Consider the following 17462-nt stretch of genomic DNA (forward strand, 5'->3'; position numbering starts at 1 on the left):
GGCATCGACCCAAAGATAACTCCACAAGAGTCAAAATGAGATCTCTAATCATGCTATGTATTTTCCTGCTTGCAATTGCCTGTGTTGTACAGCTTGGGATTTTCACTGTAGACTAGACACAGATAAAATATACAGCCATAAGAAAAGCCAAAGGCCTTTCATTTGTTCCAGCTCTTTTCTAATTACAGCTGGTGACATCAATAAGACTCACACACAGAGCAAAACACTGCAAGGATGAAGATAACTAGCCATAAAGAGTACATTCTGTGGCAACCTAAACCAGACTGACTTAAAAATCCAGAATATCTTTACCATCCCAGGAGAGTCAATGGGAGTTCAACGTACAGAGTAGGATTCATCTGGGAAAGTGTCAGTCGTCATCCCTCGCAATTGCTCAATATGGTGCCATTTGACCTTAAACCAGCACAGTAATTTGTCATACACATACACAACATAGTTAGCTGGCAAGCTTGAAGAAAATCTGTGGAATATCAAGCGGAAGATGTTATTCAGCCCTGTCCATTGCACAGCAAGTCAACGATAAATGCTATGTGACAGTCACATAATGCAAGGCCAATTAGAAAAAGCTGTTCAGCATGAAATTCAGTGCTGGAGCAAAAGAAGGCAGAGAGATCTCCTTCGCGGAGAGGTGCTTCCCATCTCAGTAATTTTGATATTTGAATAGAGGGAGTCAATAGACTTGGCTTTAGGTGAGGACAAGGAAGGATTATTTTGGCCTTACAGCAGTTAAGAACGAGCAAAGCTAAACTACGTATAGGCTAAACCTGGGTACCGTTGGCTTGGGTAATAATTGTATACATTCCATTCATTTCCACAAAATAATTTTATTAGATACATGAATACAAAAGATTTACAAATATATTAGTGTTTTCAACGCTAGAGTATAGAAAGTAATTTATATTTAAAGTCACACACACATATTAGTAACTCTGTCTCCAAAATACTGCATAAAAATACTTGGATTACTACTATGAAACTGATCTAGCAGTCTTTTTCTCTCTTTGTCAGAGAGCTTTGAATCTTCATCAATAGCTTTCAATAGAGATAATAGCTCATCTTTTGTGGTCTTCTCTGTATTGGAGCGATACTCTCTTTCATCAAGTTTTTGGCAAAAGGTATAGCCTGAAAGGAAACAGGAGACATTCAGACAGTTAATACCACACTCAGCCACCCTCGAGAATCTACAGACCCATCCTCCTATAGAGTCAAATTAGTCATTGTTACAGTCTTTTTGCATCATCTCAGTCCCTTCTGTTTCTTATTTGGGTGCATGACGCATAAAAACTGCAGTTTAAACTGTTACCTGTTATCTTACTAGGATCTTGGCCTTTCTGCAAAGCCATCAGTTTATTGCTGACCATTTTATGCAGTGTCCCTGGGATCTTGAATAGAAAGATAAGACAGTGAAACAGCAGCTTAGAAAAAGACAATTCTGCATAAGCATACAAGATAACAAAAACCTGGTCATTTTCTAGCTCTTACCTTTAACACATCTTTTTGGTGATCCACAAGGAACAAGATCAGGAGGTCAGTTTTCCCTCTGGATAAGGTTTTATTGTTGATAATAGCTTTAGAGAATGTTCTTTTCACAACCATCCTGTTGTCACTCTAAAGAATAATGTGAAGTAATGACCAGAAGAGGAGAATTAGTCTTGCCCTTTAAGAAGGGCATCACCTTTGTTCTTCTAGAGTAATTGCTTTTTCTGTAGTCACATATTTTAAGCTACAAATGTGTTTTCTGACCAGTATCTGGGACATCTAGATTTCAGTAAGTGTAAAGCAACCTGTAACAGTTAAGTATACACATTTACCTCCTTCTGTAGTTTGAGCTCAGAATTATGTGCTGCAACAGCCATGAAGTACAGTAGCCTTCTGAACTCCTCCCTGACCTGGCTGTCTAGAAGTTTCAAATAGAGTTGAACAGCTTCTAAAGATTGCTCCATCTTCCCATTCACTGGGGAGAGATAAAAGGTATCTATTGTCATATTTATTTAAATAAATGTTACAATAAAACACTTAAATTAGCCACTGAACAGACGTTCATCTCTCTAAACAGAACTGGTCAAGCAAAGCAATTCATTCTCACAAAAATTTCTCACAGTCTCATGAGAGCTGTTTGCATACAATCTGAGAAGAGCCAACACCCAGGCTTTTAGCCTGATATTTAAGAAAGCTCACTTTCAATTAAGTTCAATTACAGTTCAGCCATCTTGAATAGAATGCAAAATACTGAAAAAGGAAAAGGGTTCTGTCAAGAAAATGAATGACCTCTTGTTGTGGAAATAAAGATCTGCCAAAAAATGAGGGATATGTCCTAGATAAATGGGCTAGCTTGACGAATTAATTGCAAACCATTTTGTAGAGCTTCGCTAAGTTTTAATTGGCCTTACCATACAAAATACCCGTTTTGGATGTGTGAATTATTTAAATGAAGTAGGTTGTACTAGTTTCCTCCTTTTATCAGGTAGGGAGGAAGAATTGGATATAAATGCAAAATATTCCCACCAATATGGAATAAGAAGAGTAATCAAAGCAGAGAAGGATGAAAAATAAGAACAGGAATGAGAAGATGTTAATTGAGGACTAAAACATCAAAAGCTTTCTAAAATGCTGTCTAAACATAAAATTTAAGAAACACACATTTCTGTGGAAAAGAAGGGAGAGTTGTGAATAGGGTACAAAGCACCCACACAGCTTTAAGTTTAGTTCTTATGGCCTAAATATTTAATATTAGGCCATATTTATATTTAATTTCCTATGGATATTTAATTTCCATGGATACCAACTACTACCAAATTATAGCACTCCAGTTTCACAGCCATTCTACATAGACCTGAACAAAAACTACAGAACTGCATATAGTCAGGACCAAAATTTCAAAGTACAGTCTTCATGACTAGAAATTAAAAAAAAACCCCAAACTTGCAGAAGTCAACCTTTAAGCTTGGCTTCTGTAGTAAATACTCAGTTTGTCAGCACATAGCTCACATAAGCTTAGGAACACAGCTTTATTTTACTTACCTAATAGTTCTGCAATTCCTGAATGAATTTCAGATGCATGGCTTAAAAGTGGCTCCTTTTTTTGGCCGTAGTATCTACCAATATTTTCAAACAGCAGTAGTTTCCATGTGTCTGCTTTATCTGGTTGATCAGGCAAGTTCCTGCTAATATCTACCACCATCTGATCTGGAAGGTATTCCAAGCAATCTATTGCTGCTGAGAGCCATTCGTCTGTTCTAGAAGACAGAGTGGTTTAACTTTGTAGCATTACTTACTGATGCCTTTCAGAGTTGGTTGCATTGTTTTTCACAGAAAGTAGGTAGACTGGTTTCTCAATCACAGCAAAAACTGCACGTGTAGGTACTTGAATACATTAGAAATTGACACACACACAAAAAGAAACTTTTCCTTGACACACTTAGGTAGATCATAGCCATATACCTCTTTGTTATGTATTTAATCAAGATGAAGAGTTAGTAATCCACACAGGTAAACAGTCACAAGCAGTTAAACCTAAAGTTAATGATGTCCTCTACTGTTAGACAAGGACATAATTACTGCCAGATAAACAGAAACATGAACCTTGATCTGATTCAGATTGGTGAAAGTTTTTCAGACTATGTTTTTAACTGTATTTATATATAGTTTCAGGCTCAGTGTTCTTGGCTTTTTTAATATAATAGGAAAGACTCAACCATTCCCTCACAAGTAATTTTTTTAAGGAAAAAATTTCAAGATGATAGCAAAATGCTCTATTCTTCCCTCAGTGCAGCAAACAATTTCCCCTCTGAATACTATCAAATACTATCATTGCATTCAAAAACTCTTCCAGTGTTCAGCAGAAATTGTTTCAGCTACTTCTGGTTTAGAGCTTAGCAATTGTTATTTACCAATTTTTCCAGTAAAGTCTAACAGGGAGAAAAGTACCTACTTACATCCTTTCTGCAGTACTGGAGACTACTCCATTTTTACCCAACGATCAATTGTGCTTTACATTCCTATGAAAGCAGGAAGTTTTTCAAAGTTGCAGAGGTGAGTGATGAATACTTACTGTGAGTCACTGAAAGCCTTAAGAATCTCTCTGTCTAGGTAGTTACTTGTGATGACATATCCAGTTCCCTTCCCTGGTTGTGGAAGCTGAGGTCTGATCTGTTGATGCTCAAGTAAAGACTCAAGGAGCGGAAGGTCTACAAGCTGCAGCAGACGAGCAATTGTTTGTTCTTGCCATACTTCATTAATAACTGTGAAGGGTGAAATACACAAAGCACATGGAGACTCAGCATGTGCAAAAAGAGAGATTATGAAAAAAAGACAACTCCCCTTCCTCCCATCAGTCCTAACCTAACAGATTTACAGTAGCAGAAACTGTGGGCCTTATCAGCTTTAAGTGCCTTTTATCACCACAAAAAGCAAGAATTAGCCATTTGTTGAGTTAACTACAAGTGTTGAAGAAATGCTTTTTGGATAAGTCTGAAGTGCCTTACATTCTTTATGCTCTAATTTGCAACCAATCTTTGTTCTAGATAAGGGATTTAAAAAAAAGTGTAACAGTGACACCATCCTTATCACAGCTTCCACAACTGTGACCTGGCTTGAGTTTTGAGAGTTTCTAGGGTGCGTAAGCACTTTTAACCAAAGGAAAAAATGCATTAGATCATGGTTTAGTCTGAGATCAGAGAAGATATGAATCGTCAAGAACAGCTTCACACAATACTGAAGGTGTGCCGGATGGTTCCGATAGACAGTTAAAAAGCTAGGGAACAGTTTTAGCTAACAGTAGCCTATTGGCCATGATTAAGTCAAGCACAGAAGTAGTGCAGGTACTTGAATATTATGAAGAACGTTCCTAACTCAAATCAAGCTCTATACAATTGTGTATTCTTCTCCACAAAATTCAACACTGATTTATTTCAACTTGAGATAATGGGTTCTGTCTGATGAAATAAGAAGGTAAAAAGCAAGCCCGCAACAAATATAATTTGCCTTTGTTATGACATGGTTTTGAAAACAAAATACTATGAGAGTCAGTTTGACTCCCTCTCCAATCTGACAGGCATAAACCTTTCCAGTGCTACAGTTATTATCCTCCTTCTCCCACAGACAAATGACTGAGACATTATTTGGCTTACCACGACGGGACAAACTATCAGAGATGTTTACTTGAGGGGTATTTGCAGGCTTTAAACTCAGGTTTTCCCAGAGATCCTCCAAGCTTTCTGGTTTGACAGTAGAGTGAAACAACATGCTCTTCTCATGTCTGAGATTAAAAACCAATTTTTATATATATTTATATCCATATATATGGATAACCAAACATATCATGTAACATATAGATAACTGCCCAAGATTAAAAAATGTTTTCTCTCTATAAATATTTATATAATCTTCTCCCCCTCTCCCATGCCCCATACTTTCTCTGTCCAGGTCACACAGGACAATGTATGATACCTTAAAGAATTATTTGTGTGCAACAGTTGCATACAAGTGCATAGTTCCTCTCTTTGAACTTGTTACAGCCAGCATCAGCAAGCTACCTCCATTACCACAAAGAAAATCCAAGAAGAGAAAATCATTAAGGAGGGAAAACTACTTTAAAAAAATCCCAAACCATATTGCCCCTTCAAACCCTCCAGAGTTTTAAGACATTATTCCTGATGGCGAAGTGAGGACAAAAATTAAGAGCTGTTCTTGAAAAATCTAGAAGGTGGTTGCTCTGTAGCAACACTATTCCTAAAGTTATGCAGCTTGTTCATGCCATCTACTAATTGAAGGCTTCAGAAACCTGTCACCCACTTCTGTGAATTAGTTGGTTCTTCTCGTAACTGCTTTCATGTGCTATCAAGTAGATAGCATAATAACTTCAGCCACAAAATTACTATTCCTCCAAGCATGTTTGTTTAATTTCAGTTTCTATAGCTTCTTTGTTTTAGGGCACCGCAAAATCCTTTTGATGTCCCCTGTCTTTGCTATGTACGTGACAAGTTGTATGTATCAACAGATCTGTTCCTTTCACTAAACGAAGAAATGTAAACCAATGGACCTGTGCCCTGCCCAGAAGAAAAACACTTTCATTCTATTCTAATAGAATACGAATAATCTTGTTTCATGACTGTTTGTCCAATATATTCTAAGTCTTCCTTTAACAGCCCTTGTGATTAATATATTTTTAAATACCACATTTGATTACAGAGTTTTTAATTTCTCATGAATTCTCTTCTTTTCAGGTAAAGACTTGGGACAGCTTGCTTTAGCACAGAACACAAGCTAGTCAGTGGGGGGGAAGGGGAAGAGAAAGTAGATGCAGGACCAAGGAACCATCCATTTTTTATCTCCACTTCTAGCATTTTCTGATCAGTTGGGTTGACTGAGGCTCACACCTGCTACTCTTACGAGCACATCTATCACATGAGGTTTTTCTTTTTTTTTTTTTTTTTTAGGTCAATACTATTTGCAGTTGTCAAAAGTTGTGCGTATTGCTAAAAATATTGCAAAAGCTACAAGAATGTAGCTTCTTGTCAGAATATGTCAGAATATGTTCAGAGATAAACATTTGACAAAAACTGTTTAAGGGAAGTTATTTGGCGAAGCGTCATCTACATAGCAGTGTGTTCTGTTTTGTGGTGGTTTAGTTAGTACCACAGTTTTCTTTGCCCACTCCTAAAGAGATGGGGAAACAAAACCTCACCATTGCACTTCCCTCTGTTTCTGCGATGGCATGCAATAGCATAACAGTCTGCTATTTAGCCTAGGAACAAGTCATACATGCATGAAGAAACAGCTGAACATGTTTCAAAAAGCTAAATTTGAAGTGTAGTGAAGCTAAGGTGATGAAAGCAGGAAACAATTTTTTACCTGTTTTTTACTTAAAACCTGGATGGATTACTGGCTTATACAGAGCTAGGTGTGCAGTGACTAAAGATTACTCCATTGCATTAGCCTATTTGGTGAATTCCAGTTGGTTATATTGGTTTAGAGCCCAATAGATCAGTATCTGTAATGCACGTAATTTCTACCATCCCACCCCCCTCCCCCAAGACGATGTGATACCAGACACGGAAAACAAGTAACTACACAGGCTGAATGATTTACTCACTTCAAATTGCTGTTTCCTACCTATCTTCCACCCACAAACATCTGTATAGTATCTACTTCCCCCTCCCCCAGGTCCTGTAATTGTGCAAAAGCTTTCCCTTCTCTCCCCCAGAATACATAACATGTTCCTACTGTAAAAAAAATCTCTTATCTTCACATTCCACATACTAACCTTCGGGGTGTACACTGCTGGTAATCTTTATCAAGTTCCATTTGGTTTGAGACATTTGTGAATCTGTAGAGGCTACTACTACTGTCTTCAAATACAGACCGTTTGTCTTTTCCAAAGACCCTAGTTGAAACAGCTTCAAATACTTTGTAATCCATCAGCGCTTGACATACACGCACTATTTTAGCACGGGAAATATCAACATCCCCAAAATACTTGTTCTGTAGAAGATGGGCAAAGACAACATCCACCGCATCTGAACCAATAAAACAGTCATGATAGCACTTCAGATTTTGGCGACGTTTTTTCACTTCCACTTGAGTTTGAAGTGCATTGATAATGCTGCTCCAGACGTATGTTGCTCCAAATGGCTTCTGTGCCAAGCTAAAGCCTAAGAACAGAGAAAGCATAAAGATTGAATTCATGCTGCAATTAGAAAAGAACTGCCCCTTTTCTGGCTACTAGCTTTCCTGACTCTTGCGAGGATTTAAAAATCTTTGAGACTTCCTGTTTGGCTTAGGTTGCTTATGCATTAACATTTTGTTACTTTCTTAGCAAGTCTGTCTGCATTGTACCAGTGTATCTCACTGCGGTCGTTGCTCTCACTACATTAGCCTGAAGCTTTGCAACCAGGAGTTTCTACTTTTTCAGCCTGTCACTTTGACACTATCCTTTTGCATGCTCCTCCATCGCCTAATGGTTACACTTGCAGAACCTACTCCTAAGCACACACATTCCCACAACCAAGAACTAGCTCTATGTACTTGTAACTCTTCAGTTCCTCTACTAACACTGACAAAACTATACAGCTGGGCAGAGAAGAGGGAAGCAGGAATGAAGAGAGACACAACAGAACCTTTTTTCCTACAGGACTGTGCAAGCACACAAGCTACCTAGTATCGGTGCTTAGCATATCACTAACAAGATCAAGAATTCTCTTGAGACACCACTCACTCAACACTTATCCCACAGAACAGCCTTCTATCACCACAGCTCCAGCTGAGATTCAAGCTGTGTACTCAGTGCCACTTCCTTGAGCCAACCAGTCTTTCCTCCCCCGATAAAACCACTGAACTATTACTCATTTACCAATCTGATTAAGAATAGCATGCTAGCAACTAACAGTTTGACCAGAGGCTAGACTCAGCCTCCACAAGGACTTAAAAGTACAGAATATACTTATAAAGTTTGCAGGTGGCACCTAACTGGGAAGAGTTGCAGCCACCAGAGAGGCTAGAATTAGAATACGTGTTTCTCAGTAAATCAGATGAATAATTTATTAAGAGAGAAAGCAGAAGAGGAGAGAAATCAAAAGCTGAAGGACAAAATGTGGAATGAGGAGTTGGCAGCAATCCTACAGAAAGCCATCTGGGGTTATGACAGACCTCAAACCAAATGAATTAACAGTGTGATGCAGTGTTTGAAAAAAAAAAAAACCAACCCACCATGCAACTCATTCTGGAACATATTACCATGAACATTTTCCACAAAGATGCAGGAGGTGTTTTTTCTGTTCAGTCTGAAGTGGCATTAGAGAACTGTATTCCAATTTTGGGCACCAGAATTTCCAGCTGATCTCCATGTGCCAGAGAGCTTGGAAATTAGCAAGTTGGCAGGGAGAGCAGGGGAGAAGTTAGGGGGACAATAAAGACTAAAGAAAAAGAAAAAGAAGCAGGCAACACGATAGCATTGGAATGCACCAACACTGTTATTAAGGACAGCAATGGTTATCTTCAGAGCCATTATCAAATAGACACCTGCTTTCTGAAAACATTTGTATCAGGGAAAAAGTTTTTTACTGCAAGGCATTGAACCAGACTAGGTAGAAACCTTCCAGAATCTCCAGTTTCCAAAGCTTTAAAAGTACAAGACTGACAAGGCACGCAGCACTTGCTGATCCTTTAACCTGATGACGCCTTCAGGTAGGCAGAACAAACAAAACAAAACACAGAATTTCCTTCAAACCCTACATTTTGATAGCTAGCTAGCCTGTTAGGAAAGAAAAAAACCCCAACAAAACACGAAACCCAACGCCACCAAACATACACCAACGCTGTTTTCTGTTGCTAAAATAAGTATCAACACATACTACCTGCAATAATTCTACTATTAACTACTGCTTTATCACCTCTTCCTTCCACACAGCCCCCAAAATCTTTTTTTGGGGGGGAAGTGGTATTAAGTGTGGCATTAAGGTTACAAGGTTTTTCAAAGTTAAGGTGCTCGAGGTGGGAAAAAAGGAGAAATTGTTCTCAGCGAGCAGCCTTCAGCCCCTTCGGTCGCATTAACGAGCCACCTGCTCCTCAACTCGCTGTCAGGACAGAAACAGCTGCCCGAGTCTCCCCGCCGCTCACCGCCGCCCGCAGCTCCACGGGCACTCGGCAGGCACCGCCTTCCCGCCGCCGCCGCCGCCGCCCGGGCCGGGGGCTGCCGCACCTCCGCGGAGCTGCCCCACCGCGGCGGCCGAGCTCGGTGCGGGGCAGACGCAAAGCCCGGCCGGGGCCTCCCGGGCGGAAACGCCTCCCTCCGCCGCCGGCGGAGAGCGGCCAACTTTTGAACCTCTGCGGAGCCGGGAAAGGCGCCGGCGGGCAGCGGCCGGGCGCGGAGCGGGACGGCTCCGACCCCCCGAGCGGGGCACACCCGCCTCGCCTCGCCTCACTTCACCTCCCCTCCCCTCACCAGCCGTCCCCCGCCGAGCTCCGGGCTGAGGGCACGGCGCCCGCTGCCCGCTCCCCCCCAGCCGCCGTCCCGCTCCCCTCCTTTCCCCGCCCCGTACCCGGCGGCCTGGCGGCGGGGCTGCAGACAGCGCCGAGGCTCAAAGCCGCCGCCTTCTCCCGCACCGTGGCCATGACCGGCGACGGCTCCGCGCACTGCCGCGCCGCCCGCCGCCCGCGGGGAGAGGTAGCCGGCCGAGGGGCGGGGCCGTCGCGCCCGCGCCCGCTTCCATTGGCCGGGCGCCGGCCCGCGGGCGGGGCGCGCGCGGCGGCGGCGGTTGAACGGCTGCCCGCGTGCCGCCGCAGCCCTGCCGCGAGGCGGGAGCGCCTCACAGCAGCCGACGGCGGCTCGGGGGACGCTGAGGTAAATAATCCAGCCCCGCCGCCCTCCTCCTAAGGGCCCGCGGCGGCAGCAAGAGCGGCGAAAGCCCGTCTAGGCATCCCGCCCGCCAACCGGGCACAGCCTGGCCCGCGGCCGGGGAAGGTTTAACACCGTTCCCTTTCTGTCAACGTGAACGCCAGCAGGACCCACGAACAACGACCGCCTTCTGCGCGGAGGGGAGAAACGCAGCAGCCTCGCCACTCTGGTGCCGTCACCTGGCTGACAGCGCTGCCTGCACCCGAAAACGCCGGAGCGGTAACACCACCACCCCCCCCCCACCCCGCCCCGTGCTTCCTACGGCGCTGCCGGCGCCAGCCCGCAGTCCTAGCGGTAGGGCGTATAACGCCGGTGCTGGAGCACAGAAGGCAAAAGCTTCCTCGTATCTACTGCGCACTTTAAAAATAAAAATCAAACTGGTCAGCTCTATTTCTTTAAGTTAAGCCGAGAATAGGCCTCGTACGTGACTACGGATGAACAATGAAGCAGCGTTTTCTTGCTTGTTACCAGGACGTATGGCTTGAACAACCACACATGGTTGAAATTTTCCTCTGATGTCTTACACGAGCTGTTTATTATAGCAGTAAGCATTTTTTTATTGGAATGAAATAATAAATTCACTTTCAGGGTAATAGAAGTTTTTTTCTACTGTCCGCAGGAAAGTGCCGAGAGATCAAACATCATTTTCTACTGAGTGTATGGAGTATTTTGATGATTCCTACTCAAGGAAAGTGTATTAGAAGAACAAAAAATTCAATCGTTTTTTGACTGACTGCAATAGGAGCAGACACAAAGCCAAACTGATCTCCGTGATACGCAAACTCAAAAGTATATAACGAACACTGAAGACCAAATACAGATTTTACAAGTGATACAAAAATTCATTGAGTTCTCAGATTATTGAACTGTTGATGGTAGTTTTACAAAATAAAATCCCCTGTGAAGCTTTAGCCTGTTCTGCAAGAAATTCCATGCAAGCAGGTGTAAAGCACAAGACGTCCGCTATCCACTGAAGCTCAGGTTAGCCACCTTTTTTCCTTATTTGTCACACTTAAAGGTAGGGCACTGTAAATTTCTTCATTGTATAAAAATGAACAAACAATGGACTTCACTTTCAGCTGTGAAAAACTGGTACAGGGAACGAGAAACCACAAACTTACGGCAAACAAACATTTCTTCATATTTCACTGCCAGAGCAATAAAGTGTTTAATAACAGAGTTCTAAGAGTGGAAGTTCTTGTTAAGTTTTTCAGATAAACAAGTTTTAAGTCTCTGTGCTTAAGCCCAGAGAAAAAGGAATCTACTGAAACTGTAGCAAAATGCTAGCCTTTGAAAAAGAAAGTTCATATTGATTTTCAACAATAGGAAGTGACAAACAGATTTCTTTCTTGTGGGAAGATTAAAAATAAAACCAACCAACCCTCTGCCAGTTCTGACTCACAGGTGTCTGCTTTGACAGCTGCCATTAAGAAGCTAATTAAAAAAAAAAAACATAATGCATGGGTCAATGGGGATTTCCATGATACATTATTTCACTATTCCCTACTTCGGTAGTAGTTTGATCCTAGACTTTTTTGATGCATTGCCAAAACATATTAACTGCAAATCAGTAAATGCCTGAGTTCATTTTAATTTTTAAAAATAATTTATTTTTGCATAGTGGTTGAAACAAAGTGATGCAGTCAATCATTCTGAAATGGTTCACCATAATCTTGAGAGAATTTAGAACTACAAACATTTTCAAATAGGAGCTGTACCAATCAGTTAACAAGAACATTACTCCTTACACCACAGAGTGATTTGTCAAAATATTGCTTTTAAGGAACAGAGTGAACCACAGCTAATGCACTGTGAGCTGCTAATCTAGAAGGTTGTAAGAATTTTATTCTTGTATTTTATTACTAGGTGATCAGCGGTCTACCCTGGATTTCTGCCTTTGCTTTTGTGTTTCTCCACAGCGACCACACCCATAACACACCAGTTTCTCTATAGGCAGATGGCAGCTACTGGCTGGTCAGCCAGATGTTGTTGAACAGTATCTACTACCACAGGATGTTGAAACATGCTATACATCTTTTAGTATTTCTTACAATTACATTATTATAAAATGCTTTCCTAGAGCACATACTTTTATGTAATTATTAATATATACCCAATTAATTAATTTATACTTGTATATAGTCATTTTCAGGAATACAATCTCGTGCAGCCAGTACGGTCATTCTTAGCTGGTGTAATTCCTTAGACTGTGGTGGAAAGATCTCAGAATGAAAGTGCAACACGCAGTATATGGCTTCACCTTCCACAATGTTTTCCCCATATTAACCTCCATAAAGTTGAACACAGGATGCACAAGACAACAAATGTGCCAGTTACAAAGACATAATTAACATAATTCATTCATCAAATCACTTAGGACCAACTTAGTGGCATCCAGCGACTAAGCACCACGCAGCCGCTCGCTCACTCCCCCCGCCCCTCCCAGTGGAATGGGGGAGAGAATCGGGGAAAAAAGGTAGAACTCGTGGGTTGAGATAAAAACAGTTTAATAACTAAACTAAAATAGAACAACAATAATAAAAATATAGTAATAATATCTGTAAGGAAAAGGAATATAACAAGAAGAGAGAAATTAAACCCAAGAAAAGACAAGTGATGCACAATGCAATTGCTCTCTACCCGCTGACCGATGCCCGAGCAGTGATCTGCCCCTTCTGGCCAACTCCCCCCAGTTTACATACTGAGCGTGACGTTCTATGGTATGGGATATCCCCTTGGCTAGGTCGGGACGGCTGTGCTCCATCCCAGCTTCTTGTACACCTGCTTGCTGGCAGAGCATGGGAAACTGAAAAATCCTTGACTTAGTCTAAACACTACTTCTCAACAACTAAAACATCAGTGCCTTATCAACATTGTTCTCACACTAAATCCAAAACACAGCACTGTACCAGCTACTAGGAAGAAAATTAACTCTATCCCAGCCAAAACCAGGACAACATGGAAAGTAACCTTGCTCTAAAAGCAGTTCCACTGAAAAATAGAGGACTAAATAGAGACAAATGCTACTGTAGATGTACATATCAAAACCTGGTCTGTATGGTGTTGGTCCGCAAGGGAGATTGTAAGCAGCACCAGTGAAGGAAGTCTGATGATACGGAAAGCTCTACTGTTTGCTCTTTATCTAATAATGTGAAGTTGCACAGAACAACAATTTTGTGTCTAGTTATGGTGACTAAAATGTTTTTTTAACAAATTATGCAACCAAGTCCCAATTTGTACAGTTGTGTCAGATTCTTTGAAACTGTTATAAAGAACTTTTATAGCAAGGCACAGATTTATGTCCAGGTCATCTAGAAATACTCCTACCAACTACAATAGGATTGAGAGAATGGCCTACGTTTTGAAGAATTTACAAACTTAACTTTTCAAGAATTTCTGAGTCCCATGTAAGAACTGTAGGGTTTAATTCGAAGCATACAGCAGAAACAGAGTATTTAAATTCAACAGCCGCAATTTCAGGCATGTCTGCTGCTCAGGAATTAACTTATGTCAATTAAGTGTTTGCTTGAGGATAAAGATGATGACAAAGAATAAAGACCCACATTCAGGTCTTCTCTGATTATGGGGAGAGAGAAGGCAGAATGGAAACTTGTACCATCACAGTGAAAAACTGATGCATACCTTTATGTAAAGTGCTGTCTAGCTTTTTCCATAATGAACTCAGAAGCTGGACAGCCAACCAGTATTTGCATGTAAGAACACCTGTAATTTCCAGGTATTCTGGGCACAAATGAAGGAGATATAATTGAATACAAGACTTTACAAAGTAAAATGACGATGTGATTAAGTCTTTCAATATCATTACTGAAAAGACAGAAGTTGGAGGCTGTGTTGCCTAAAAGATGGAGGCACATTAATAGAAAATATGGGGCGCTGCTGTGTTATCTACGGAAGATCAATGCTTGGTTAAGTGATTGGGAAATGTTATGTGTTCTTGAAAGAAACAAAGGAAAAAGGCCATTTCAATTTCAAAATTTTTAGAAAAACTAAAAGGACCCCAAAACCTGGAAAACAAAATGTTCTAACACCAAGAAATGTTCGATTTTCCAATTATTATTCACATTTTATGTGCCAAAAACTGGAAAAAACCCCTATTTGTCACTGAAAATTGACTATAAAATAAAGAGGTATTCCTGCAGAAGAATACTATCCAATTTCTTATTTTCAAAATAATTTAGATATCACTTTTCTGAAGGACTAACATAGAACTCCACATTTCAAATGTTAATCTTGCATGTCATAAACACATCAGACTACAGGCTCCCTCTCTTACACCAAACTTTTTTCTTTAGATTTCAAATGTCTTCCCACAACAATATAAGCTTTAAAGATTAAGTGTATGTCAACACAGCATAAATTTATATATACATAAAATTTAATGCCATAATTACAAGGATCTATTGAACCCAATATTTATGGCTGTTTCTGAAAAAGCACATCAATTAATAATTACCATAAAAATTCAGAAAAATATTCCAGTTATTTAGAACAGTTACTCTTTTGTTTTTTCCCCACTTAAATATCAACAATGCCTGTATTCACTGCAGTGCTGAAGTTGATTAAAGGAGCACATTTTAAACAGTAACCCTTAAAATGTTGCTCCAATCCATTCACAAATGATGAGCTAAATTACATTTTTTTGTATAGTTCACTGTTGCAGAAAAACACTCACGTTAAGGGAAAGAAACCATCTTCAGTTACAGAAATTACTGTTTTTTAAGTCACAACTGTCGTAACATTATCAAATCTCCTCTATTGCATTGTATGAAGATACAAAGTCCAGTATGCTGGGTTTTAATACTGAAACGGTCCTATAAAAATCAGAAAACTCACTCTTCCACCTCTATTAATCTCAAATTTAAGAAAATGAACAGCTATTCATACAATATTGGACTGCAAAAGACTATTTGATATGCTAGACATATGAAAGAAGCTGAAAGAACTCCTGCGGTGAATCTGCCTTATTACTAAGTAACGTGTTCTGCTATTTGTACTAAAGAGCACAAGAGGTTTGCTTGGGGCTGCATTCCATGAGTTGGAGAGGACTGACACTCTCCCTTACAATGCAGAGCAGGTTATTCACAAATTCATTCTGCTTAGTCCCAATTTCCTGTCTACATTCAAATTAAAAAAAAAAAGATCATATAGTAGTAGGTTCTGTGGGATACAGTAATGCCATGCTACAACATTCAACCCATACCAACTACCTCTGCCCCGCTGTGGAGAGGCTACTTGCAGGTCCACTCTTGCTTGGGCAAGAGTACAGTTTACTCCTGAAGTGCAAACTCCAGTATTTTATACTGAAGTGAAATCTGTAAGGATTCCACCCTTGCATTTCTGAAGAGACTGGAACAATAAACAAGTTCCCAGGACAGAAGCTTTTGGATGACTGACTGTTTGAATCAACAAAGGGTGCATTGTTCAGGAGTGCAATCCTTCCATTCCTGGGCTGGAATACCAATGTGACTGCGGGACCAAGTCAAGCAGGGCAATGGCAAATGAAGGGCAGGGAGGCAACACGCTGAGCCTGCGCTGGTGCACAGTGACCTCCGGTGGAACATGCTGCACTCTGAGTAAGACTCCACGCACAGGGGCTGGAAAGGGAGCGAGTCGGTGCCAGAATTACTTGAGACGGCTTACTGCAAGGAAGTATATAGGGGGCATAGACTATTAGCGATGTCACCAAAAACACAGGGAACAAGCCTCTGCTACTCAGTAAATACTAAGGAATTTTGTCTTAACTGGATTTTTCAAATTTTCCTCTTGCAGAAGTTTTCTGAGACATTCAAGAATGATTATATATTATAACCAGAGATTGATTACAGCATGCCTAAATGTGCACAGCATGGCATGGTCCTAGCAACACTGTTTGGATAAAGAATCACTGTCACCTACACACCGGAAACCTGTTCAGCCAGAATGAGCAAGTACAATCAGACACAAATAATTGAAAGTTAACCATCTGCCCAGCTGGGCATTACCATTTCTCAGGTGAGCTGCAGTAACTGACTGAATGTGAACTCCTGTATATTGCAACACAAAACCAAACAGGCTAACTTATACCGAGAGTGGCTTTAGGTAAGTTCACAAAGGATTAGAAGAGCAGCTCTCACCAGTTTATACAATTGTGGAAAGCCTGTGGAGGTCCAGCTCAATGAGCAGTGATTTCCAGCTGAAGTATGGTGAGGTAGGTAGTTACACTGATCTACCACGGCCAAGTTAGTTTCATGTCCCTGCTCCCAAAGTAAGCAGCCACTAGTGGCACCAGCTTGATGGGACAGAAGGAGCTGATCGATAAAGCGGGGAAAAAGCGAGAACTCTAAATGGATTTGCCAAGCATAACTGAATTCCCGATTTTGACCATTTGTTTGACTTCCTCAGAAAACAGCTACATACCAATTATATTTACACTGAATGCAAGGCTCATATTCTAGAGCAGAGGATCAGGCTTATTGTTTATGTATGCTACAAGCAGAAATCTATAATTCTTATATTACTGTACAATGTGCTGAGGCCACCAAACTCAATTATGCCATGTTTTGCCAGGCCCACAGTTTTTAGGATGGGAAAACGGCCCTGGAAGGATCCTGCAGAGAGCTTTGCTGCCCCGCTAAAATTCAAACAGAACTTGCAGAGTTCACATCAAAAAGAAAGTAACAATCCCCAGCCACGCACTTATTACCTTTCTTTTTTTTTTCTTAAACCAGCTGGTTTCAGAATTGCAACACTTGGGATGCTCACAGAACACGCGAGGTTTCTCTTCAACTGCTCTAGTGCAAAGTCCATTGACTGTGGTCAAACTACCTCTCTGGCTGTTTAAACAAAGTTGCTGGACCTTGCACAGAAGCAAATAAAAAGCATTCACTTACTCTTTTCTGTTACAAAAGCTGTAGGGATAGTAATTTCCATATGCTGACCAACAACAAAAAAACGTGAGGTTTCAGAAACCACCAAAGCTGCTTTACTTAGAGAACAGAACAAAATCCTTTTTTCCCGGAGCTTTGAACGTGTTACCAATTTGATCTAA

The 17462-nt window shown here is 40.9% G+C and overlaps 1 protein-coding gene across 1 annotated transcript; it reads right to left on the reverse strand.

Moving 5' to 3' along the window:
* Positions 1-861: 861 nt before the first annotated feature.
* DEPDC7 (DEP domain containing 7) lies at positions 862-10165 on the reverse strand. The gene is made up of 9 exons (XM_049821122.1): positions 10059-10165; positions 7286-7673; positions 5151-5278; positions 4073-4262; positions 3043-3257; positions 1833-1975; positions 1504-1629; positions 1325-1403; positions 862-1143 (listed from the first exon to the last, which is right to left on the reverse strand). The coding sequence occupies exons 1-9, from the start codon at positions 10129-10131 to the stop codon at positions 929-931; spliced, it is 1557 nt and encodes a 518-aa protein (XP_049677079.1). The 5' UTR covers positions 10132-10165; the 3' UTR covers positions 862-928.
* Between the last annotated feature and the right edge of the window lie 7297 nt (positions 10166-17462).

This window comes from Accipiter gentilis, chromosome 17 (genome assembly GCF_929443795.1).
Source record: "Accipiter gentilis chromosome 17, bAccGen1.1, whole genome shotgun sequence".
NCBI lineage: Eukaryota > Metazoa > Chordata > Aves > Accipitriformes > Accipitridae > Astur > Astur gentilis.

Bases quoted from the DNA above. Each gene is read 5' to 3' on its own strand.
- DEPDC7 (XM_049821122.1), bottom strand. From the start codon at position 10,131: ATGGCCACGGTGCGGGAGAAGGCGGCGGCTTTGAGCCTCGGCGCTGTC. The intron at 5,279-7,285 runs GTTAGTATGTGG...TTTTAATCTCAG, and splicing joins CAGCAGTGTACACCCCGAAG to ACATGAGAAGAGCATGTTGT. The intron at 3,258-4,072 runs GTAAGTATTCAT...TCTGTCTTCTAG, and splicing joins AAGGCTTTCAGTGACTCACA to AACAGACGAATGGCTCTCAG.